The sequence below is a fragment of the Gymnoscopelus microlampas genome, assembly GCF_963454915.1.
Source record: "Gymnoscopelus microlampas genome assembly, chromosome: 13".
Taxonomy (NCBI): Eukaryota; Metazoa; Chordata; class Actinopteri; order Myctophiformes; family Myctophidae; genus Gymnoscopelus; species Gymnoscopelus microlampas.
Window position 1 is genome coordinate 42,374,191 of NC_139950.1, and position 26,700 is coordinate 42,400,890.

A 26,700-nucleotide genomic window follows, 5' to 3' on the forward strand; every position below is an offset into this window, starting at 1 on the left:
CGATTCCTCACACATCTTTGGAAACGGATGATTTAATAAAAAATCCTACGGTACAATTTTCGTACAGATTGGCTCGCGTGACCTTTGCTACTTCAGTGAAAATAGGCATCATTTTTGAAGGATGTATAATTCCGTTATTTTTCCCGTAGAACGGTTTGCTTAAGCACTTTACGTAACCCTATGTTCTTCGTTGACTGTGGTCCCTCAGGGGTCTATACTAGGCCCCCTCCCTTTTCCCTCTACACCAAACCCTCTTCACATTGCATCGCGATGCGTTGTGAGCTTGTGGATTGGTTATATTCGCTAAAAGTTTGCCCAGCCAGAATAGGGATTCTAGGATTTAAGTGTTTACGTTTTTCTTTGATCCTTATGCCCAAGGGTATATGGACGTCTTTTCCATACAAGTAGTTTACACAGAGGCAAACCAAGCTGTTTCCAAATGGTTTTGAAACTCCAGTCAGTCGCTAACTATCCTTCAACTAATATGCTTTCTTAGTTACAAAGTGAAACATGTCTTTCACCTTTTCAAAAACATTCCTGTATAAATATTTATTTGACGTGTTGAGGATATGAGTGGAGACATGGGTACTGGTGATATAAGAACTGCTTAAATTTTCATGAATTCACCAGTGGTCTAGGTTTTTTTTGGCGCTTGCCCGCACTCTAATTGGCATGTTGCCGCTCTTGTAGTGAGTGGAACTTCATGAATTATGCACGAAAAACAACTCACACCACGTGCCCCCATTATAACCACATTGTGCTGTGCAATTTCCTAGCCTGCTATTCAGGGAAAAAAAAGACAATTCTTCAGACAGCTCCAGTCTCATTACCGTCCAACCTCAGCTTTTCCTGGAGATTCATTGAAAAAAAAAACCTTTTTGTTTCTTCAGAGGGAAACTAGGCACATACAGAACATCACACCCCGAAGCGACAGCCGCCAAAGTCATTTGTTAACCCATTGAGACCCGGAACGCATCTGTGTCACTTATTGATATTAGCTAAAAAAAAACATTATTTTACACTTTGGCTATTCAAAAATAGCAGATATACAAGCTCATAGCGCGGCACCGAGTGCCGCGCTATGAGCTTGTAGATCTGCTATTTTTTGAAATATCGAGAAGATTTGTGCAAATCTTTGAATATATTTATTTTTAAAGCGAACATTTTTAACTCAAATCTTCTGGGGGGGGGGGGTCCCTGGAACAACATATTTTGAGATGGGGGTTGGCAGGCAAATACATATCATTTTGGGGGTCCTTGACATGAAAAAGTTTGAGCACCACTGACATAGAAACATACGTTTTTCAGAAAACCGTTTTGGATTCAGAAGACATTTTGCAGAATCGGAACCGCAGGCCTCAATGGGTTAAACTGATGCTGTTCCCCTGCACATTTGATCATCATCCTGACCTATTATGTACACTATCTATACATACAACCCTGGGCTAAATTACACTATGAATGATTTACGGTCAAAAATAACTGCCTAGATTTATGACGAGTGTAAGGATAATAAGTGTATTATATTAAACAGCAAGAAGAAAGACAAACTAGCTATAGGCCTACTGACTGTTTTAGTGACTTCTGTATCTTGCTTCTTCACATCTAAACTGGCCCAGAATGTTTCAATATTCATTCTTAAACATGGTTTAATATTTCAGTGCACGCAAATGGGTACTTGATGTGTGAACTTTCAAATGAATGAGTCACAGGTGATCAATATTTAATGGGCTATAAAGTGTGATTTATGCAATCTTTTACCCAGTCGAAGCTAGTGAATCAATGAAATGAATACTATTCTGTGTTCTGAAATGCTCCGTTTTTTTAAATGAACCTGAAAACCGTTAATTGATTGCTGTCGCATCCATAGCAAAAATGACTGTGCCGTTATAGTGGATCCTGACCTTAAACGATTTTTTTTACCGATTCTCAACTTTGCCTTCATATAGTGTAATTGCCTTGGTCCTCACTAATGCTCATTATAAGATGGCACAGTTTCCATCTCCTCACTCTGGGTCTCATTGGTGGGCTACGGACGGTTCAGAAACCTGCCTGCCAATGACATCATCGATGGGGCTCCAAGCTAAGCACAGCCTTTCTCCTCCTGGAACGTTAGCATGCTGAAATAGAAAACAACTGAGTAGACAGAAATGGTACCATTTATATAATGGGCATTAGTGAGGACAATTTAGATTAATATAGGTTGATTTTTTTTTTTTTTTAAATACTAAAAAAATAAATACTAATAATATATAGCGAAAACAGCTGATCTTCAAGCTGGATGGTATTCACCGTACAGCAAAACAAAGGTGGTTAACAGGAAAGTATCACGTCGGTCACAGTCGATATTTACACAGAGTAAGGTCCTTACACACCGGGGCGATTTCTTTCGTGCGAATAATGCGTTTTTTTTAAAAACCTTATAAAGTCAATGGCTCCGTACATGGAGGGAAAAAGCGAAAAAGCGAAAAAGCGAACCGAAAAAGCGTCTTTTAATTATTCGGAACGAGTCCGAATTTTGCGTATATTCGCTACATTCGCCGGTATGTAAGGACCTTAACTCTAGTGAAAATGCTAAGCCCGGAAATACAAGGTGTGACAATAGAGAAACAGAACACAGTGGCACGCTCATGACTAATTGAGTAACCGCTTATGTCAAACCTGAATAACATATCACCACTATTCTGCTATAATATTGTTCACTTCTCTCACTCTGTGCTTCTGTTCCAGGCTGTTTCGTGGAGCGTAGCAGCAGTAGCATTTAAAACATTAAATTAAAACATCGTTTTTTATCCCCATGCCAGCGTTTTTGACGAGCCACGATGTGTACACGGATGTAAACAAAGGGTGTCTGGGGGATCGGGCAGGGTCTCCTCTATCCACTGGAACAAAACATTTTAACTACTATTAACTACTATTTTAACTACTCGTTTTCACCAAAAAAAGAAGAAATCAGAGCTAGATGTGTTTTTCTACAACATAGGAGTGGACGGAAGTGTTTTTTTTGGGGGATGACGTCAGATCCGTCCATTCCTTCTCTCAGAGTCAAGTTGCGTTAGAGCGCCTTCTTTTTCAAAAAATGCATGTATTTGAAAGGACGTAAATATACGTCGCAAGCAGGCGGTCTCTGTGGAGGGGCAAGTCGTGGCGCTTGGTTTCCGGGTCATACTGGAAGAAGCGGCAGATTTTCTTTCGCATAAAGTGAATGGTGGCAGCATTAATAATGTGATATAATGATGTAAGGAGACGGGGGAAACTGGCATATTTTGGGCATGCAAAGAAGCAGGAATCTGTGATATCTTGACATATCAACTTAATAATCACATTATCTCTCTCTCTCTCTCTCTCTCTCTCTCTCTAGTGGAATGCACAGTGAAATAGACACGCTCCATGGATGGATCGTGCGTTGCATGTATACATGGTCAACTTTTCAGTTGATTTAACTCAGAGGGTGTGAAAATGTGTACACTCTCTGAGTTCTCAATCAACTCTGAGGATTTTACATTGTAGCCTCACTGGGGGAAGGGGGGAGAGGAGACGACAGAATGTAAAAGATTATGTCTCTGTCAAATCACCACTTAGACTTTCTTTCATCGCTTCCAATGATTCAATCAAAGAGCTGCATTCCTTAGAGTGTCCGGGCCGGACAGGGAGAGAGAAAGAGCAGTGATTGACAGGCAAACACATTACTATGCTCGGGGAAGGAGAGAGAGAGAGTGCTGGGGGAGATACAGTATGAATGTTTGAAGAGATGGCACGAAAGAGTCTTGTAATTGATTTTCTGTCCGGGCTGCTGTTTCATTAAGTGAACGAATGCATTCATTTTAGGCGGCGGGTTTGTTCATGCCTTCCCCATTGTCTCGTTGTGAAAACACCATTCATCTTATTTGTTCTTGATGATGATATAGCGTCGAAAAGCCAGGGCGCCCTGTACCGTGGCAGGTACATCGCTGTGGATGCCAAGTTTTGAGGACATGCTACGATATATACAGTATGGAATGTGTGTATACTATTAAGCATCTGGGTACATAATAATATACAACAAGAACAATAGTTTCTATGTATTCATTATTTATTACCCTTACTCTCTACACACGCACGCACGCACGCACGCACGCACGCACGCACGCACGCACGCACGCACGCACACACACACACACACACACACACACACACACACACACACACACACACACACACACACACACACACACACACACACAGTAAGTATTCTGTCAGTATAGAACATACTGTAGCATAGTGTGGCATAGTGGTTGTCTTATTTTCAAGGACCCCCATAACTCTGAGAGTGTACAAAATGGAACCAAATGGACCCGTAAGGGTCCATTTGGTTCCATTTGTACACTCTCAGAGTTACACATCCACCATAAGGGGCCATTTGGGAACCAAAATGGAGTGTTTCTAGTGAGCCAACATGCTCGATATCAGCACCCTGACCAGAATGGAACAGAGCCTTCATTAGTATCATTGGTAACACCTGTGAAGGAAGTAAGAAGAGGCCCAATTTCTTTCCAATATGGCTGCTGTGCATATAGAGCCTATTGCTAGCTTCACCCAGCAAAGTGCCGCTAAGATGAGCGTATGGGGGGAGGTGTTAGGGCTTCAGTGTCTTGCACTGGGACACTTCCACATGTAGTCTGGGCAAGCCGAGGGTGTCAGGATCTGCGTTTCTGTGATTGGGTGCATCCACACATGAGCTGCAAGTTGACGCTCGGAAGTCGGAAGTCCCATCCACTCCCATGTTAAGTTAAAAACCGGAAGTTCCTTCCCGATGCGCGTCTGAAGCACATATCCGGGTTCCGGTTTTCATTGTGTAACGGCCAAAAATGGCCGGAACCGGAACAAGGGCTTGCGACCCTATATCGTCAACTTGCAGCTCATGTGTGGATGCACCCTTTCTGGTACCTTATTCTGTTGTATCGTTCCAATTGTTTCCTGTTCTCCTTGTACTTTTATTTTGTAGTGATGTCCTAGTGTTTTCCTGTCTGCCCTAGTTACTGTTTCCTGTCCTGTCTCACCTCCCTGTGATTATTAGTTATCTCCACCTGTGTCCTGTTAGTCCCTTAGCCGTTCGTGTCTTAATTGTCTGTTGAGTTCACCTGTGTCCTGTTATCCTTCCCTGTGTTTGGGTGTGTTCTTTGTTGGATTATATTGTAACCTGTGTTCCTCTGTGATGTCCTGCAATTCAATGTTTGGTTATTAAACCCCCGTGCAGTTGGATTTTGTCTTGAGTCTGCATTTGGCTCTTAAACCGTCAGTCCTGACAGAGGCTGAAACCGGCGACAATGTGCCGCGATGCGACGCATTGTGAGCTTGTAGATCTGCTATTTTTAAAAGATTTTTATACATTTGAAAACTGTGAAATGGGACATTCTGCATAATGAGTACTTTCTACTTTAGGTACTTTAAGTACATTTTGATACCAATACTTTTGTTCTTTTACTCAAGTAAATTTTGAATTCCGGACTTTTACTTGTAACGGAGTATTTCTACAGTACGTTGCAGTATTGATACTTTTACTTAAGTAAAATATGTGAGTACTTTTTCCACCACTGCACTCGCCTATGCTGTACCTGGTTAGAAACATGCAGTGTAAATACAATATCTTTGTTGTCTCTGATCTTTCAATAGATGTGATCCATACTGTGGGGCCAGTGGCCAGAGGTCACGTGGGACCCACCGAGACCAACGACCTCACTTCCTGCTACCAGAATTCCCTCAAGCTAGTGAAGGAGCACGACTTGAGGACTGTGGTGAGTACCTATACCATGCCCTATTGCACCGAGTCCAATCTGGGAACCCATCGTCAAAAAAAAAAGAAAAACAGCGCCCCCAGTGTTTTTGTCTCCGCCAGGCCGAAAGGCATGGCGAGAGAGTATGTTTTCCACCCCGTCCGTCCGTCCGTGTGTCCGTGTGTGTGTGTGTGTGTGTCCGTCCGTCTGTGACCAGCTAATCTCCGGCACCGTTGTCTTGATCGCAGCGAAACTGTGCACACACACTCCCTGGATGCCAATTCAGAACCTTTGCCCCAATTTTTTCTCATGGGCCTTTTATAGCGCCACCAGGGGGCCGATTTGTGCAAAACATATTTTTTGACAGCACTCCTACAGATTTTGTCCAAAAATCACGCACATCGGTACACAGTATTAGCCTGGTAAACCCTCCCTCCGGAAATCTCATTTCAATTCGATTTCAGAAAGGAGTCTGGTCTGAAACGCCTTTCTCCAATAATCGCTCTGCTCGCCGAGCCGACGAGCCTATCAGCGTCGTCGCTCATTGTTCTGTGATTGACAGCGACAGTTGGCCAATCAGGTGGCGAGTTCGAGTGAGCCCGAATGAACCCGAGTGCAGCCTGAGAGCCGCCGAAAAAAGACGAACGGCAGCCATTGTTGTTTGTGCGAGTGCCTTCACTTCTTACTTTCAGTTTTATAACGCTTTCAAACTTCTTTTTTGAGGCACGGAATTTACTTATAAGATATCGTTTGGATAGAATTTAGTTGTTTAACTTCATATATGTGGTCAATTAATCATGACAGAGCCTATTTAAAAATATAAATTTAGAGAACCGGCAGGGGCGGGGAGTGACACGCATGTATCCCAATAAGGCAACCTATTTTCGGCATGGCCGTCCCAAAAGTCCCGTTGCGTCACATAGTCTGGAGCTCGTCAAAATGAACTGCTCATTGGCTGAAGGGGACAACGGTATTACTCCCGCCCAACTCCAGCCCACAGCGATTATTGCAGAAAGGCGTTTCAGACCAGACTCCTTTCTGAAATCGAATTGAAATGAGATTTCCGGAGGGAGGGTTTACCAGGCTAACACAGTATCTCTGTAGTCATTAAACGAAACGGGTCTTTCAGATTTCTCATATTCCATCCTGATTGGCTAAAAATATCTTCCAAAGTTTGCAGGAGTGCTCCGTTTTGAACAAAATGCCTCAAATCATGAACACAGCATGCAATTTCCGTGAAATTTTGCACGCTCATTCCCATTAGGCCGAGGAAAAACTACCATTTCAAAATTTTCAAATCAGCCTCATGGTGGCGCTATAACAGGCCGGTTCGTGTTTTTACCTATAATTGCACCGATTTGTGTAAAACTTTGTATGCACACTCCCTAGAGGTCAAGGAAAAACCTTTGCCCTGCATTTTTCACATCTGCCTTTTATAGCGCCACCAGGAGGCCGACTTATGTAAAACACATTATTTTATACTACTCCTTCCAATTTTATCCAAATTTCACGCAAATCGGTACACATGATCTCTATAGTCATGTGATCACGACGGATGTGTTTGATTTTTCATATGCCATACTGATTGGCTAAGATTGACATCTAAAGTTTGCATTATTGGCTTGTTTTGAACAAAATTCCGCAAATCATGAACGCACCGTCCGATTGTGCTCAAACTTTGCACGCATATTCACACTAAGTTGAGGAACAAATGCCACCCTTTTAACATTGGCCTGTTATAGCGCCACCAACAGGTCTAATTTAGCTAAACATGTTTTTAACAAAATGCCTCAAATCATGAATGCAGTCAGTGTCCGATTGTCGTGCAAGGCCTAAGAAGAAATGGTAACCTTTTCACGTTGGCCTATTATAGCGCCACCAGGAGGCCACAATAGCCTACCTGACCTGGCGGAGACCTGTGCTCCGAGGAGCACTTTTTCTAGTTCACTTTTGCATTTGACTCTGGGGGGGTGATTAACTAGACCTATGCTGACTGGAAACCAGGGTTTGGACACACCCTCAGCCCTCCACTTCCGGTGGTGCGCCTATGTTTTCATTCCCACTAACAATATTTCTACACAGAACACTAACACCATTTCTCCCAAAGAACATGGATCGGTTTGGTTATAAGACCACTTACTTTCTATGATGAAAGAGCAAGTTAAAATGTTAGGCTACTAACTTTCCGTGGTTTTGTCGGCTCCGAGGACGCTATTGTTAAATGAGTTTCGGTTTGTTTCCAGTGGGAAGCGAGTGCACTACAGATGTAAATCCCGCCCACTACATTTGATTGGGTAAAGCGCGGCCTGCTTCCTGATCTGAAGGCACGTCCACTTGTAAGCTAATGCGCACGCGTTCTGAAAGCAGCGCAGCTCTGAAGCTGTTCTTGAGAGATTACACTGAGTCAGACCTGTCTCTCTACCCACTGTTCTGTGTACTGTTGAAAAGGAGAAAAGGAAAATGACAAGGCATCATTCTTTTTTGGTCCAGTACAATCCTTTCCCGTGAGTAAGCCGTGTTTGAAAATATATGGAAAAAAATTATTCAAGGTACCAGAATAAAAGAACGTAATGTCTTTCATTTAAGATACCGTTCTGAAAAGCCTCAAGGCTTCTTCTTTTTGTACCCGACAAAAGTCGTGAGAATAATGAACAAGATGATAATATTTGATGTTTAGTCCAATGAAAGCCGACTCATTTAGCTCATGATGAAATGAAAGTCAGTTCTTTGTACCCACCCCTCCTTAGTAAAGCCCCTGATATAATGGCTTGGTTTTTTTGCCATGTCATCATTTAGTAAACCACTTTGGGGGTAAAATTATGACCTCTGTTGAATTCTTTGAAGGCATGTGACATTGATTTATGACACGGTATTTGTCCCCGAGTAGATTAATTCATTGGCACCAAAAAAGAACTCAATTAAAGTGTGCGTGTGTGTGTGTGTGTGTTTGCTTGTGTGTGTGTGTGTGTGTGTGTGTGTGTGCGTGTGCGTGTGCGCGAAACATACAGTACCGTATAACTGAGGTACAATCTCAGAGTAATTATGTTCGGCTTTATGGCGTACTGTGTTTGTTACATCCTATGGAAACCCATGGACTTTGTTATGAAACAATGTCCTCACAAACAACGCAGTATAGATCAGTCTCACTCTCACTGTCCCAGCCCTCTAGCCTAGCTTTTCTGTCTGTCTGTACGTTCCAGTCTGGTCCACTTGACTTGTGGATGTGTCCTACACCCAGACACAGAGGGTAAACAACATAAACAGCCACAAATCAGATTCTCCCCCATCAACCATCCGATAGCCCTGCAGCTTCATCACAGAGAGGGCAATCAATGGAGAGTACTTGCCAGCGGGTTTGTGGAAAGATAGATTAATGCCAGTCCTCAACGATAGATAATTGTGACAATTTTCTGTTGGAGCTTATGAGTTCTCTTTGTGAGTGTGACAGACACCTCTGGGGTGGCAATTAACTCGTTAAGACCGGGAACGCATCTGTGTCATTTTTAAGATTTTTTGGGGCTATTCAAAAATAGCAGATCTACAAGCTCATAGCGCGGCACCGAGTGCCGCGCTATGAGCTTGTAGATCTGCTATTTTTTGAAAAATCATCTTTGCAAATCTTTTGCGGTTTCTTTTAAAGCAAACATTTTTACTCAAATCTTTGGTTCTGGGGGATTCTACAAACTTATGTTGCTATAATATCAGTGGTTCTCAAACTTTTTCATGTCAAGGACCCCCAAAATGATATGTATTTGGTCGCGGACCCCCCATCTCAAAATATGTTGTTCCAGGGACCCCCCAGAGGCAAAGATTTGAGTAAAAAATTTGCTCTTTAAAAAAATAGATATATTCAAAGAGTCAAATTTTCTCGATTTTTCTAAAATAGCAGATCTACAAGCTCATAGCGTGCCACTCGGTGCCGCGCTATGAGCTTGTAGATCTGCTATTTTTGAATTGCAAAAAATGACACGGATACTTTCCCGGTCTTAACGGCTTAAACACCCCACGAAGCCAAACGGGCTCAAAGTACTTTGAATAAATGTCTTCTCTGAAGTAGCATTGGCACCAGAACTAAAGTATTCCACCTGCTTGGTCTCTGGGGTCCTATTCATTACACCGGTGTCCACCAACAGTTGACACTGATGAGCTGATATTGTAACATTTAATCCGGTTATAATTTGTATAATAGCATAATTTACTTGGTTTGTGTGAATTATTGCGCAGCGGTGGAGCGCCATGCAGTGACTGGGAGATGTTGGAGGTCTATATATATGAGGGAACGGCGGTTGCTCTGGGCAAAGGCCTGGGGCTGCTTAGGAAAGTGAGAAAAACACAGGCAGATCTTTGGACCTCCATCTCAGCAGACCTCAGCAGGAGAGCACTCCTCTTTTTCTACTCCCCTGTCTACTCCTCTTTCACCCACAAACACTGCATCCCTTGTTTTGTTTTCGGGGCTGCATTCCAAAGATTTATTTTAAAGTCTCTTGATTTATTTATCCAATAATTCATATATTTATTAGAGAGAGAGAGAGAGAGAGAGAGTTTCTGTTTTCACTGAGAGTTGGCCAGATCTCTCTTAATGTATTTGCACAGCTGCTCTGCGTTTGAGCATTGCCTTCAGTGAAAACAGTTGTGTGTGCCGTGATTGACTGGCCCTAAGATGAGACCAATCATTACATTATCTCAGCCGCAGTCCATTCAGCTTCTCCTCTCTCTCTCAGGGACAAACAGAAAGCCTTTTTAACCAGCAAGGGGAGGGAAAAAAAGGAGTACGTCTTGTTACTTTCTTTTGAGAGATGTGGCCTTTTTTAGTTTATTTATCCAAGTGTCTACAAACCTTTTGTTCTATTCTCTTTCTGCCAAGTGGTGTAAAGTAACTAAGTACATTTACTCAAGTACTGTACTTAAAGTACAATTTTGAGGTACAGTACTTTTACTTTACCGGAGTATTTCCAATTGTCTATACTTTTACTTCTACGCCACTTCATCTCAGGGGCAAATATTGTACTTTTACTCCACTACAATTATTTAAGAACTTTATAGTTACTAGTTACTTTGCAGATGTAAATTATTACATTATAAAACATGCATTAACCACTTCAGCCCTATTTCATACCTAGGCTATTTTTAAAATAGCAGATCTACAAGCTCACAACGTGTCGCATCGTGACACGTTGTGAGCTTGTAGATCTGCTATTTTCAAACATTTTAGTACTTTTACTTTTGATACTTTAAGTACATTTTGATACCAATATTTGTGTACTTTTTCTCAAGTACATTTTGAATTCCGGACTTTTACTTGTAACAGAGTATTTCTACATTGTTGATACTTTTACTTAAAGTAAAACATTTGAGTACTTGTTCCACCACTTGCTTTCTGCTTTTCGGACTCGGGCCCAAACACTTTGTTAATAGAGAAGTCTTTCCAGCCCTTTTGGTTCACAGCGCTGTGTGAGTCCAGGTTTTTTGGTTAGCCGATCAGCGCTAAGCCCATTTCGACTCATTTGAAAGGGCTTTACTGTGATCCGTTGCACTGTGAGATCTGCAGGGCCAAGCCAGGGGATGGGGAGAGGGCCCACCGCAGACTGGCACCCTGCCAAGTGGGTCTATGCACAGTGCAAGGGAAGAAAGATGGGAATTCTTTTGGGGAATGCTAGACCACCACCGACTCCCTAGTGGGGATTGCGGAGCATTACAAAAGGGAGAGGAGTCAAAACAAAACTTAACGCGAAAGGAACTTGGACAAAGAAAATCTCGGCTTGTTGGTTGATCCCTGCATTTTAAGAGCTCCGAGCCACCCTTGAGACTAAGTGGGCTAGCCCAATCATGACATCAACACCTCATCTCTGTCTGAAGCCTGTCCAGACAGGGCTTAAAAGGGAATATGTTGGAATTTCAACACTCAGTTGTGTTTTTACTGGATATCCATCCAAAGATATTTCGGTTTGTTATAGTGAATATTTAGTTAACTTCTTCTGAGCACAGGAATTGGACGCCCCTTTGTGGCAGGATTTGGTCCGGCCTGAAAGAGACCACGCAGAGCTCTCTTGAGAAAGTAAAGATAGTAGAATAAAGATAGTAAAGGTAGGTATTGGAGCTCCCCAGGCCATTTGCTATAAGTGACGCTTATCTGGGAGCCACGGCTCAGGCATAATTTGAGTCCTCAAAGTCAGTCAGCCTATAGGTGATTGATTGATGGAGCTGCTCTCCTTGTATAGCACATCTTGATGACATCCAAATTATACCTGTCCCGCCTCCTTGACAGACTTGACGTTTGACTTGTTCCGACTGAATTGTCTGTCCCAGGCCAGGGGAACGCGTTAAATGAGATCTCGAGCTGAATTGCATTCCTCTTCCCTCTTCTGTCTTCGGGGATGACAAGACAACACAGGCCTTTTCACTCAGAATGACATAGGTTTCACTTACGGATGTTTTACAGCAAACATCATGCAGTTACCAGTGTTGATTTTGACAGCAAATTATGATTTAGTTTTAGTCATAGTCTTTTGAATCAAATTCCATTTAGTTTTAGTCATATTTTAGTCATCTGAAATGCTTTACTGTTTGTCTAGTTTTAGTCGACTAAATATCATAAGATTATAGTCGACTAAATCTACAGTTGATTTAGTCGACTAAAAATGTATGTTGGCGGTGCCTTGATGGCGTCGTAATGACTGATTTTACACTTGGTTGCATGCTGAAAATAGCCTATCTACAAGCTCACAACGTGTCGCGCTGCGACGCGTTGTGAGCTTGTAGATCTGCTATTTTCAGAGCGCGACACCCGAGCGCAACCAAACATAGAATGACTTGTCTTCTTCTAGTTCTACTGGATCTCTTCTCCACTCGTCCCTCACTAACATTTTAGTCTAGTTTTTATTTGTTGACGAAATTGTCGATGTATTTAGTCTTAGTTTTAGTCATCGTAGCTTAGTTTATATTTAGTTTTTATTTAGTTTTCGTCAGTGAAAAAAGTAGTCGACGAACATTTTTCGTCATAGTTTTACTCGACGAAATCAACACTGGCAGTTAAATTTCTTGGCCACCAAAGTAGAAACTGAACTATTTTTGATTGGGTATCTTTATCTTACCACTTTGGGCTCTTCTTGCCAAGAATCTCTTGGCTGAGATGTGGGAGAAGTACATCTGCCTGTCGTGAGCCCACGGGGTGCACTGTAATAAGAGTCCAGATCCTTGCTGAGGGATGGCCTTCAGATGAAAAATTACGATCAAGCGGGAAGCCAAGAAACCTGCCGTTTAACCCCCACAATGCAGCTGAAAGCTATCTGGAACACAGTCCAAGCGTTAACACTCTGTCTCTGTCTCTGTCTGTGGTCCTTCTTCCTTCATCCAGCACGGAAATCTGGAAGTCATGGGATGCTAGATGTCATAATTAAATTTATTTATTAATTTTTCATCGTATGATCAAAAGTGATGGTGTGTGTGCATGTGCGTAAGTGCTTTTCCGTGCTGTACGTGCATAAAAAGCGTTCATTTCCAGTCTATTTATTATTTAGTAACGCGCCCTTGTTAATACTTTTTATTGCTTAAAATCCCACAAACGGACTTAATCACTTCCAAGCTGGCATCTCTATTTTGATGTACCTACAATGGTACCAACAACGATCTGGTACCACCCACCCATTTAACAAACATGGGCAAATTCTCCTTCTACAGCACTGCCACCCAGGTTTGGAATAGCCTAACCCCTTCCCTCAAAGGCCAAAAAAGGAGGTAGTACTATTTTCCTGTTAGACAGACGACCCCCCCCCCCTGTTCTTGTACATATAGCTTTTTATTTTATTCTTTCCCCCTTTTTTATTTTTTGTTGTACATAGTGTTATCTTTTTCATTTTTTTTGTATTGATATTTGAACTCCGGTGCCACTATATATGTCTATGAATTGAATACCAAGGACCTCGTTGGAAACAAGACCGCAAGGACTTTTATGAACGGACCTATTAGACAAAGTATTTAAAATGTAACTGTGCTGTTTTACATTTTTTGCCTAATAAAATATTCAATCAATTCAATCAATCAATGTCACTTTAGGCCTAAACTGTCAAAAAGGAAAAGAAAAGAACATAGCAGATCTACAAGCTCACTCACATCGTGATGCGTTGTGGACATGTACAGTAGATTGGATATTTTCACTACTTTCGCGCACAAACTGTCATACAACGAATCGTAAAGCATTACTATATGACAAAACAAAAAAGATGAATATATGGAGATACAAGGTTTCTGCCCAATATATCACAATGACGAGCGTCTTACATGACTGCGTGACTATGCATTTCTATTGGTGACACTGGGCTCTGCCCAGAGGACTCTCAGAGTCCAGCAAGTTGTCTTTTTTTTTTACTTTATTTTGCTCTGGCAGCTGAGAGAGAGTGAGCTGTCATACTCTCCATGGTCCCTGACTGACCACAGCCCTTGGGCAGGATGCCAGTCTTGATGGGCCGGGCTCCAGAACATCACACAGGGGATCCGTGGGAGCTGTGCTGTGCTGTGCTGCCCGCCCGCGAGCAAGCGAGAGTTGCTGGGCAGGCATGCTGCAGCACAGCTCTGGGCCGTTAAACAGCCCCCCCCCCTCCTCCCCCTTCGCCCAGGCACACCCGCACGCACTGAGTTGTTTGTTCCAGAGGACACTCAGGTGATAGGAGCCAAGGAGGAAATATAGCCAAGGCTTGGCGGATTCAGATTGGAGATGAATTGTGATAATAACACTGCCTCACCGGGTCGATGGAAGAGAAGGGGCTGCTGCGGCAGACTGTCAATATTTGCCTGAGCCAGGACACATTAAACAGGTCTCATCACGGTCGCTTCTGATATATGGAGCATGCCATGTTATTATGGTCCATTTGGAAAACAGCTGGGCATTTTGGGGAAACTCAATACTCAGCAGTACCGCGCTCACTGCATTGGCCCGCGAAATGGAAAGGAAAAAGATCCTCCAGTCAGTGATGTGCAGATGAGTTAAAACACTGAGCCCAGAGGAGAAAGAGAGCCAGATTGGAACCTTTGCTTTATTGGCTCGAAACGCCCGGTTCCTACGACTGGTTGTGATCTGCCATTCACGCTATCTGCTGACTGAGACGATAATTACTAGGCTCCCCACTATATTCTTATACTGCCTCACAAAGGATGGATCGTTTATCTGTGTGTGTGTGTGCGTGTGTGTGTGTGTGCGTGTGTGTGTGTGTGTGTGTGTGTGTGTGTGTGTGTGTGTGTGTGTGTGTGTGTGTGTGTGTGTGTGTGTGTGTGTGTGTGTGTGTGTGTGTGTGTGTGTGTGTGTGTGTGTGTGTGTGTGTGTGCGTGCGCGTATGACCGCGTATGTGAATACTGAGTGCATGTTTATGTGTAAATGAGGTGCTTCCTGCTCAAATGTACATAATTACTGTACACACTATAGTGTGTAGGCACACATAACATTGAATAGTATAGTGTGCACCTACGTGTGAACATGTCTATTTTTGTCACTGTGTGAATTAGATTTTTTTTCCTGTGTGTGTGTGTGGGGGACATGTATATTGTGTACTCGGTGTTTGCACGCTCAGACCTCAGGGGGCCTCCGTCCCTAAGGGCCCCGAGGCTGGCATGCCGTACATGGAACAGAGGAGATGGTTAATGCAGGTCCCTCGTCTTGGTTAGTCATGGAAGGCTGCTCAGATTGTCCCCTGGAAGCAGCCATGGTGTCTTGTCAGGCAGAAACAAACAGACAGACAGACAGACAGACAGACAGACAGACAGACAGACAGACAGACAGACAGCCTGTACAGAGGGGGACACCGCCAGCTGGAAGCCATTCAGCACTCAGACCATGTTTAATTTCAGGGACAATATATTAACCCATTGAGACCTGAGGCCGCTTCTAAACATTTTCTAAATCATAACAGTTTTTTTGGAAAAAAATATAAAAAAATAATTTTCACGATTTTTCAAAAATAGCAGATCTACAAGCTCGTAGCGCGGCACTCGGTGCCGCGCTATGAGCTTGCATATCTGCTATTTTTGAATAGCCAAAGACATCTAATGTGACACAGATGCGTTCCAGGTATCAATGGGTTAAAACAGCCTTACTGTGACCTTTAAAATGAAGGACTAAGCATGTTTATCCAAAACATAATTATTGTCTCATTTATGATAGGCCAACTTTTTTTTTTTCTCTTTCAAAGCGTTGATGTACATTATTAAATTAGCTGTTGTGTTTTTTTTTCAAGTAGCCCCGTTGTGGTGTCTTCGGGGAGTACTCTGGTGAGACAAAATAACAAGGATTTTAATTCTCTGGGGGGTATGATGAGATATGCTTGAGATACCCAGAAGGCGGGGTTTTGTCATTGACTAATGATCTTTTTTTGAAAAAGCCCAAGCCAACGTTTTTCCCAAATTTGACCACGACCCGGGCAACAATTTGATGCTTTTTGAAAAGCATCTGTCATTAAGCTATTTCTGGCCGTGGTGCGGCAGGCTGGCAGCTGTCATTGTGGCCAGTGACAGGGTCGCAGTCTGCGTTCAGAGACATTCAGAAGCAGCGTTGATTTTGTGGACTAAAACTATGACGAAAAAATGTTCGTCGACTACCTTTTTTCACTGACGAAAATGTATAACTAAGCTACGATGACTAAAAACTAAGACAAAATATATTGACAATGTCGTCAACAAATAAAAACTAGACTAAAACTAGTGGAGAAGAGATCCAGTAGAACTTAGACATTTCATGTTTGGTTGCGCTCGGGTGTTGCGCTCTGAAAATAGCCGATCTACAGCGACGCGTTGTGAGCTTGTAGATCGGCTATTTTCAGCACGCAACCAAGTGTAAAATCCAACCATTACGACGCCATCAAGGCACCGCCAAAATACATTTTAGTCGACTAAATCAACTGTAGATTTAGTCGACTTAAATCTTATGATAATTATTTAGTCGACAAAACTAGACAAAAACTAAAACATTTCAGATGACTAAAATATGACTAAAACTTAATGGAATTTTATTCAAAAGACTATGACTAAAACTAAATCAAAATGTGCTGTCAAAATCAACACTGTTCTGAAGCCCACCTCCCTGTCTCCTGCCACCCCCTACCACAGCAGCCCTGCAATGTGTTTTGCAGTTATAACACAGCTTTCGAGGAGATCCAGCAGGGAAAGCCACAATATTGCCCGTTGAGAGAAAAATGTCTGAAAGCGAAGTGGATTGGAGATAAATGGTGTACAATTCTGGGATTAGCAAAGCCTTCTCCATGGGCCCATTCTCAAGGCTGATAGATAGGAGAATTAGCTTCCATTCATTTTTGCAGTGCAGTGCTTCCAAATTTGCGTTCACGCTTAACCACATGATCAAGCATAGCGTCCTTTTTCTAGTCATAATAGACGCACATTCAGAACTTTTGCAGATATGCAAGCTTGTAGATTTTAGATTGGCTATATGTAACGGAGGAGACCAAGTATAGACCCTTGGTGGAATACCGGTCAAGGAATTATATATCTGATAGCGACACATCAGTGTGCACTGTGCTCATATCAGCTTTTGAAGTTGACAACGGATAATCTGTTGACCCAGTTAATGACAAACAAAAGCATCGTAGCGTGGGACCCGATGATATTTGTGGGACAGAAAATACACCCAGCGTGTGGCTGACAGGTTTAAACGGAACCCCAAAGGACATTGTAGATTCTGTCATGGCCAGCAGATCTCAGCAGCACTTCCTCTGTCGTGTAAAATCGATGCCAAATATGCAGTAAATTACTTTTCTCCATTAATCCTAGCTGGTCTCTGCCGATATTTGAAATGCTTTTTTTTTTTTTTTTAACTGACTGTATGGTTTTTGTTGTTACCCAGTTAAACTTCAATGCCCCCTATTCTAGGGGGAATATGTGCCAAAAATGGCCAATCTACAAGATGATCTACAAGCTCAGTTGCGAGCTCGTATGTAGGCTATTTCTAGCGAAGAGATTTGTGGAAACAATATCAGACCAAGTACAGTCGCAACGCAGGTCTGTTTCACTAAGAATAGAGCGTTTAAGTGGTTATTTATGTGTGTCCAACTTTATGACTTCACAGGCCTGCGCCAGGCCATTTTTTTTTTACTGTTCGGTGTGACAACTCCCCAAGTGACTAATTAAGTTTCATTCATATGCCGAACAGATCGTGTGCGCAAACCTTTCCCTCTGTACCCGACGTCTGCCATACAATACACCCCCCCCCACCCCCCCACCCCAACCCGACACCACCTCCCTTCCCGCAACCGCCATAAATTTTCATCCTGGAGTGCAAAGGAACTCCAGATTTAATTATATAATGGTTGAGAGAAGTATAAAGGCTTTATTGTGCACACAGTTGGCTTCTGATCATGGCTAAGTAAACTGAGCCATTAAGTGGGATAGGAGAGCGAGAGGTTTAGTACTGATCTGCTTACATAGTGTGTGCATACGTGTCGCAATATTCCATTTAACTCATACTTGGAATACCTCGCTATAGTGGCAACATCCAGTTTAATTTTCCTCAACATTATCCAATTTGCTAAAATGGCAGATTGGAGATTCTGCTGAAAGGCACTGAAGAAATCAAGTGGTATGAAAATATGGCACTGAGGAGGCTGATTTTATTTGGTGGCAGGCAGCAGCATTGCATGGACATCTTTGTTTTGCTTCATAACATCTGGCCCTCAATTTTCCATCTTTTTTTCTCGCCCAGGTAATGGTGTGCATATTGGCAATAAAACATGTTTATATCCGTTTGCCAGCACAAACCTGGAGGTGATGTGACTGTGTTCTTTGAAGCAGAGGTTCTCAACTGGTTTTAACCTCTGTAGGCCTACAAACCACAAAATAATGACCGTTTTGAATCATTCAAATGGATTTAACAAAACAAATCCACACTAAGTCCACAGTGCCTTCATGCACTGTTAAAAGAAATGAAAGCAAACTAAAAGTGAAATGCTTTATGTATATTGCATTAAAATCAATGATCTGCTTTTTGTGGAAGCACACATCCGTGACCCACATCAAATGGACTTGTAACTCACTTTTGAGTTCAGAACCAACCAGTTGAGAACCATGGTTTTAAAGGACAATGCCAGTGTTATTGTTTTAGGCAATTGACTACTAGTCACGTATTTGTTACATTACTGCTGACAGTTTTCCAAAGAATACCCCTGTGCCATAGTAGTTCTGATTTTCACATGTGTTTTCCTACAGTACCTTCCATTGGTTGGTTTCTATTCTAGTCAGTACAGTAAGAACATGAACTTGTGACTTGAACTTTGAACTTTGAATTGCCTTTTTTTACACTATATTTGAGTAGTAATACAGTTTAAGGTGGGAATTCATTTTAAAAGTGTAGCTGAAAATAGTCTCTGACGGAAATATATTTCACGAAAAAAGAAAATTAACTAATGTGAGGTTATCATCTTAAAGTTTGAATAAAAACATTATATAAAAGCTGGTATATTTCCTAAAGAACCATGGTATGCTTTGGAAAACGGTCAACAGTTTAGGTTTTCCAAAGCATACCATACCAGAATTTTGTACGGGACTTGCGTGGTTATTTAAATCAATCTCTACGAGTATTTCAGTCTTAATATGTGAACATGCCACAGTTCTAAACTTCTACTGCATGGTGGTGCCTTTGATCTTCGTATCTAGCCTTTCTTTAGGCACGGTATCGCTAATATTCCCAGTATGGATCCAATTAGACATTTACACAGTAGACGAGACTTGCTCTAATGAGTGAATAAATGATCTGACCCCATACAGTACAGCAAACTGTTGGACCCCAAAGAGCATCAACCCTCCCCCCACCTCCATCAACACACCCTGCATGCGTGTGATCACAACCTTTGTGGCCAGTCAGCCATTGCTGCATCGCTTGTTGCCCCAATTCTACATATCTACATGATTGTGCGTGTGCGTTGAAAAAGGTTAATTAGAATGAAGCTTTTTGAAAAGGTCACGCCGCCACTTAAATTTGTCGTTGCTATTTGTCTGATGGGCAACATGGGCGGTGCTGGGGCCAATTAGCTCCAATTAGCACAATGCTGGTTGTGCTGGCGTGGCGTGTCACGCCACCCGGGCCTATGCTAACAACCGTCTGAGCCCCAATTACCCCAGCGGCCTAGTTCAGAGGGAAGGCCTCCTGGAGGAGCTAGTAGCTGCTCCTCCTAGGCAGCAGTGTTGATTTTGACAGCATTTTTTTTTTAGTCATAGTCTTTTGAATAAAATTCCTTTTAGTTTTAGTCATATTTTAGTCACCTGAAATGTTTTAGTTTTGGTCTAGTTTTAGTCGACTAAATATCATAAGATTATAGTCGACTAAATCTATTGTTGATTTAGTCGATTAAAATGTATTTTGGCGGTGCCTTGATGGCGACGTAATGGCTGATTTTTACACTTGGTTGCCTGCTGAAAATAGCAGATCTACAAGCTCACAACGCGTCGCACTGCGACGCGTTGTGGGCTCGTAGATCTGCTATTTTCAGCAACACCGGAGCGCAACCAAACATAAAATGACTTGTCTTTTAGTTCTACTGGATCTCTTCTCCACTCGTCCCTCACTAACATTTTAGTCTAGTTTTTATTTGTTGATGAAATTGTCAATATATTTAGTTTTAGTCATCATAGCTTAGTTTTTATTTAGTTTTTGTCAGTGAAAAAAGGTAGCTGACGAACATAGTCATAGTTTTAGTCGGCGAAATCAACACTCCTGGGCAGGGGGAAGGGGACAGGCCTGGTGAAGGGGACAGTAGCAGGGGGAAGGGGGACAGCCCTGGTGAAGGGGACAGTAGCAGGGGGAAGGGGACAGGCCTGGTGAAGGGGACAGTAGCAGGGGGAAGGGGGACAGCCCTGGTGTCGGGGGCTGCACCTGCAGCACTATCTTCCCTTGACATTTCACTATCGGGGAAATAAGACGGAACTTGGTTTTGCGGGAAATATTAGCATATGTAAAATGTGACATTTTCATCCACCTCAAGAGAGGTAATCACAGTTGATGGGGACTGAAGAGGCATCCTCAGGTGTCTACACCGAATAATTCTGAGCATTAATTTACCTGTCATAGTGTTAAAACAGGTCTGGTGTTGCACTAATTAACACTCTTGGTGTATAGACAGTAAAACCTGAAGACCCTCTTGTCACTGTGTTTTGCCCAGGCTATTTCAGACCAACTATACAAATGATTGTTAAACATGGAGTATAATATTCTGTATGCCTTCATAATATGGATCAAATAAGTAAATACATGTATGGATGTATATTACTGTACTGTATGTAACTGAAATGTATATTTTGATGAGGAGTTACCAGATTTCCATTCTAAGTTATGGGTTATAGTTTTATTTCTAAAGCTTGGATAATTGGGCAAACTGTATACATCTTTTTCATGCATACAATATGATACCAGTTTATTTGATGCATCAAGTATGAAGGCATACAGAATATTATCTGTTTTACTATCATTTCTAAAGTTGGTCTTAAATAGCCAGGGTGAAACGCTGTGAAAAGAGGGTCTTCTGTAAAACGCTCAATGTTAATTTATCCATTTGCAACACGTACCAAATGGACCCATAAGGCCCCACTGAAAGCATCATTGTGCTAAAGTGCATCACGCGAGTCCGCTTGTGCACATTGTGTATTTCATTTAAAAACAGACTTATGTTTCTAGAATGGTCGAACAAGGGAAAACAAACATACATACACTGCAGTACAAGTTAAGAGCCGTTGTAAACAATGACGCAAGTGTCTGACACTTTCAGTGTGTCAGGACCTAAACTTTTTACAGTCTCAGGGTTAAATTAACACTCAGGATTTTAGTGTGAACACAGTAAACAATACTCAGTGTTCATTTTTTGCAGCACAGAGATCTCTAACGGCAACTGGGATGAAAGGATTCCAAAAGAGCCCTTTCACCTTGTTGATTTTCCCAGGGGGAAAAGTGGCGGAAGCAGCCTACATCTCCGTTAAAGCACTCTGACAACAATAAAAGCCCCTTCAAATCAAGTTAAGCGCAATAGAGCAATCAAGCACCCTCAGATTCACCGGGCTCTGTACTTGAATCAGTTTCACTTTTTCACTGTTACCCGTACCTAGCTGTTTGGAGTTTTTGGAGATGGTCCTCTGCATGCCTATGAAGCTCATCACATCCCTCAGAGATACCATCTGAGGATAGGAGAGACAGCTCCCACCAAACCGTGGGACTGCCGCTGGAATTTGATGATTAACGCTTTAAGACCGGGAAAGCACATGAGTGTGTAACCACTTTAACCATTATTTTATACTTTTATATGGCTATTCAAAAATAGCATATATACAAGCTCATAGCGTGGCACCGAGTGCCACACTATGAGCTTGTAGATCTGCTATTTTTTTGAAAAATTATTCTGGGGGATTCTACATAATGTCTTCTAAATCCTAACAGTTTTTTTGAAAAAACATATGTTGCTATATCAATGGTTCTCAAACCTTTTCATGTCAAGGACCCCCAAAATTATATGTATTTTGCCACGGACCCCCATCTCAAAATATTTTGTTCCAGGGACCCCCAAAGAAGCAAAGATTTGAGTTACAAATGTTCCCTTTAAAAATATATATATTCAAATATTCACACACGATTTTTCACGATAAAAAAAAAATGCAGATCTACAAGCTCATAGCGCGGCACTCAGTGCCGCGCTATGAAATTGTATATCTGCTATTTTTGAATAGCCCAAAGAAACCTAAAAAATGACACAGATTCTTTCCCGGTCTTTAAGGGTTAAACAGATGTTGCTCCCTGCCATACGCTGTGCGACGAGTACGCCACAATGGGCATGCATTAATTATACATACCTGAAGAACGTGGCCAATATCAAAGAACAAAAGGTGATACGTATGTCTGCCATATCTTTCTCTCCGCTTCAGAATAGAAAATCAAGGCTGCACTGAGAATACTACAGTACCTGTCCTTTTCTTTCCAAAGTAAGCTTTCCCTCAGGCTTGACATCTCAGAAAACACACAGAGAGAATATGAACAGAAAGCAAGAAAGGTAATGGATCTATTGCGAGAGAAGAACTGATGCTTCGTGTTTGCAGCAATTAGTTCTGATTAGCTATTTTACATTCAGATAAATTGCCGTGCTGGATTAACCGTGGATAAGTCATTTGCAACAATGGCAAATTTTCAAAGCAAAGTCTCAGTCAACCGCACTCCAGGGGGTCCACTTTTGATTTATTCTTTGTTTACACAGAGAGAAACGGCCATGCAGAGATGGTACATGGACAAAGGCATTGTTTTGCTTTGATGCATCCTCAGAAAAAAGCAATACAGTACCATGCAAAACTTGTACAAGAACAACCTAGCCGCTTGCTTCCCTTACAACAAAAGCTGTACTTTTTTCCACTAGGCGTCCATCTGTGTAGAATGTCTTGAGACATCAAACATCTTCCTTCACCAGCTGATACAATTATTTTATTCTACAAGGTACTGAGCAGAAAGTGGTGTGAAACACCTGGCATGGACAACTTTATATGGTTTTAAGTTTATATAGTTTTGTCATTCCCAATGTGGGGTGAAATAAGTTCTGCGATATTATAAATTGTTTAACCCATTCAGACCGGGAACGCATCTGTGTCATTTTTAAGATTTATTTGGCTATTAAAAAATAGCAGATATGCAAGCTCATAGCGCGGCACCGAGTGCCGCGCTATGAGCTTGTAGATATGCTATTTTGCACGGTCTTAAAGGTTTAAAAGACTGACGTTCGTCGGCAGCGGACTTTGTCAGGATATGTTGCTTGTTTACATCGTTATTGTTAATTCAACGGACAGAACACAGTTCTAGTGCAGAGGGTAGAGTGCTTGTGTGTGTCAGTGAGAGTCAGACAGAGCTGTCAGACATACAGCCATCTCATTAAACCCAGTGGCACCCAAGGTAATGCTGAGTGCCGCTCGGATGCGTTCGTCCATCCTTGTGATTCCTCTAGCGGCCGCGGACAGCGCACCCGTGGGGGCGGGGGGGGGGGGGGGGGGATATGATTGGATAACTAGGAGGAGAGCCCGTCCTATGCAGAGTATCCAGGAGTTCCCTGACATGTCTTTTGTATTCCCATACCTCCCACCCACCCATCTTCACGTCTCGGTGGCACACTCATTACGTGGCAATTTTGCCACGCTTGGCGACGTTTTTCAATTTAATGCCCCCGCAGATGGATATTTTAATTATTATCGAATGAATAGTAATGAGAACGCTGAGATCTGTACGTTCCTCTTAATGCACTTAATTAAAGTTATGAAGTGTGACGTTTTAACATGACTCTGCATCAAAGAATAAGCTGCTTCACCGGTTATAGATTAAGAGAGAAACGTCATAATAAACCCATCAGTCATCAAGCCATAGGCAAGGACTTATTTTTACATCAGTAGCAATCAGCTTCAGTAAGTGCACAGTTCCACCACAAGTGTCCCCTAAGCCACCACTTTCTTCTTGTGTGTGCATTCAGGGGCTCCTTGGATCGGGAGTCGTTTTATTATAGTCTATTGTCTCTGTGGCTGTTTGTTGGCTACTTGGGTGGTGTGCAGCCATATGATCTGACCTTGCCCGGTGCTGTGTCCATGAAACTGGAATTTCCTTGGTCGATCACAGTGTTCCGTTTCAACAGGCTTGCACCCAATTATGCTTCAATCATGGCCCCCCTGTCTTACAGATGTGGTCGGTCGAAGTACAAGGTCTCTCTGCTGTGGCTTGGCACACACGGGGGACATTCTTAACCCCCCCCACACCCCCCCAAAAAAAAGAGAGATGAAATGCTTTCATGTGTATCTCAGATTAAAGTGAATTCTATTGCCATACCCACCAAAAGTAAGAGGCAGGTTTGCGCCCAGCGGCCAACATGCGGAATTCTGCAGGAAAAGCAGATGTCTGTAGCATATTAACACCTTTAGACACACAGATTAGCTTCCTGTTGTGCTGCTAAAAGGCTCCACAGTTGCCTTTTCTCCATATGTTATTAGCTTTTGCACAATAATAGTAACAGGAATACTGTAAGGCAGCTAGGCTCAGCTCTTTATTAGATTTCCCCATGCATCATCTTTCTCCGAGATATCAAATGCTAGCCACGTTTAACCCATTAAGACCGGGAATGCGTCTGTGTCATTTTTAGATTTGTGAGGCTATTCAAAAATAGCAGATATACAAGCTCATAGCGCGGCACCGAGTGCCGCACTATGAGCTTGTAGATCTACTATTTTTGAAAGAAATCGTGAAAATGTGTCCAACTCTTTGAATATAGGCTATACGTATTTTTTAAAGCGAACATTTTTAATGGGGGTCCCTGGAACAACATATTTTGAGATGGGGGTCCCTGGCCAAATACATATAATTTTGGGGGTCCTTGACATGACAAAAGTTTTGTTCCAGGGACCCTCCAGAAGCAAAGATTTGAGTTAAAAAGTTTGTTTAAAAAAAAAATATATATATTCAAAGATTTGCACACATTTTCACGATTTTTCAAAAATAGCAGATCTACAAGCTCATAGCGCGGCACTCGGTGCCGCGCTATGAGCTTGTAGATCTGCTATTTTTGAATAGCCAAATAAATCTAAAATGACACAGATGCGTTCCAGGTCTTTAAGGTTTAATAACAGGCACGTAATTACGGCTTCTTTTTTTTTTTTCTTTTTTTTTTTCAATTTTCCAAAAATGATTTATCCCATGCACAAGATGTTGAGTGACAGGCAGGGCCCGGCGAAATCTTTGGCTGCCACCGCTGCCATTTTGTTAGTGTTGAGTGAAGGGGAGGATGAATTAATGAGAGACGGTACCACGCTACGGGGAGAAAGAAAGACCTCTCTTTGTTCACAATGTTCCTCCTTTGCAAACAGAGGAGGTAAGGTTTCTGTTGAGTAATATTGCTTGAAATTACCTTTTAATCTTGTTACATGGCTCTTATCTTGTCGCTGGCTTTCTGGTCCTACAGCTCAGTCTTTGTTGTTCAGGCTTGTCGTTTTCAATAAAAAAAAGTTGTTTTCTTGACTTATGTTTGCACGTTAATACTTAATTACCGACATACTTCGCACAAGCCAGTGCTTTTCTTTGCTCTGGGATTATTTACGGGCTTTCACTTCCCCCGCATCTGTTGAACATGATCTGCCTGGATTCCTTGGTGTTGTCAAAGGGAGCATATTAAGTAGTGACCTGAGCCTTGAGAATGTTGTTTGTGGTTGGGTTTTGTTTGTGGTTTATCGTTGGACAACTGCACGTCGATATGCAAGCGATAAGCATTCATGATTTTGTCCTTCACACATATTCATTGTCATCATATTTTGGTCTGATGAGTGACTTGCAGTGGTGTAAAGTAACTAGTACATGCCCTCAAGTACTGTACTTAAGTAAAATGTTGAGGTATTTGTACCTTACTTGAGTATTTCCAATACAAATACGGGTTCCCGCCCAAAATGGGTTAAGAGAAAATGTTGCATCTGGTGTGAATGCACCTTAACCACTTTGTTGACCGGAGTCCCGCAGGGGTCTATAATCGGCCTCCTCTTTTTTTTTTTATCTACAGTACACCATACATCTTCGCTGAAAATAGGCAACCTAGAAGCTGACAAGCATCGATAGCTTGTAGATCGCCTAATTTTGGCCAAATGTTGGCCCCAGAATAGGGATGCTAGGGCTCATATATTGAAATTCTTTATTAGGAATAACCCCTTGAGATGCAGCATCTCGTTGTCGTAAAGACAGCAGTACAATAATACTGTAAACACAGTTCATGTGGTTAACACGAATGCCATTACCAGTAAACGGGGACAGAACATTTGCTGCTTGCAGCCATAAATTCTCCACAGCCAATATTCTCTGTCAATCCGCACCATCAAAGCTAACCAAGCTCCTTTTTTTTTTAAGGCAGAGCTTAATACATCTCCTCATAAACCTGTGCAGAGGGTGCTGCTGTGTTGTCTCTTGAATTGCTGA

The 26,700-nt window shown here is 42.2% G+C and overlaps 1 protein-coding gene across 2 annotated transcripts in view; it reads left to right on the plus strand.

The window, feature by feature from the left end:
• The window catches only part of macrod2 (mono-ADP ribosylhydrolase 2), an 839,875-nt gene that overhangs the window by 592,473 nt on the left and 220,702 nt on the right, over positions 1-26,700 (plus strand). For both annotated transcript variants that reach the window (XM_084075313.1, XM_084075314.1), the window contains exon 6: positions 5,653-5,774. In XM_084075313.1, coding sequence (XP_083931439.1) covers positions 5,653-5,774 — 122 coding nt within the window. The remainder of the gene's footprint in view (positions 1-5,652; positions 5,775-26,700) is intronic.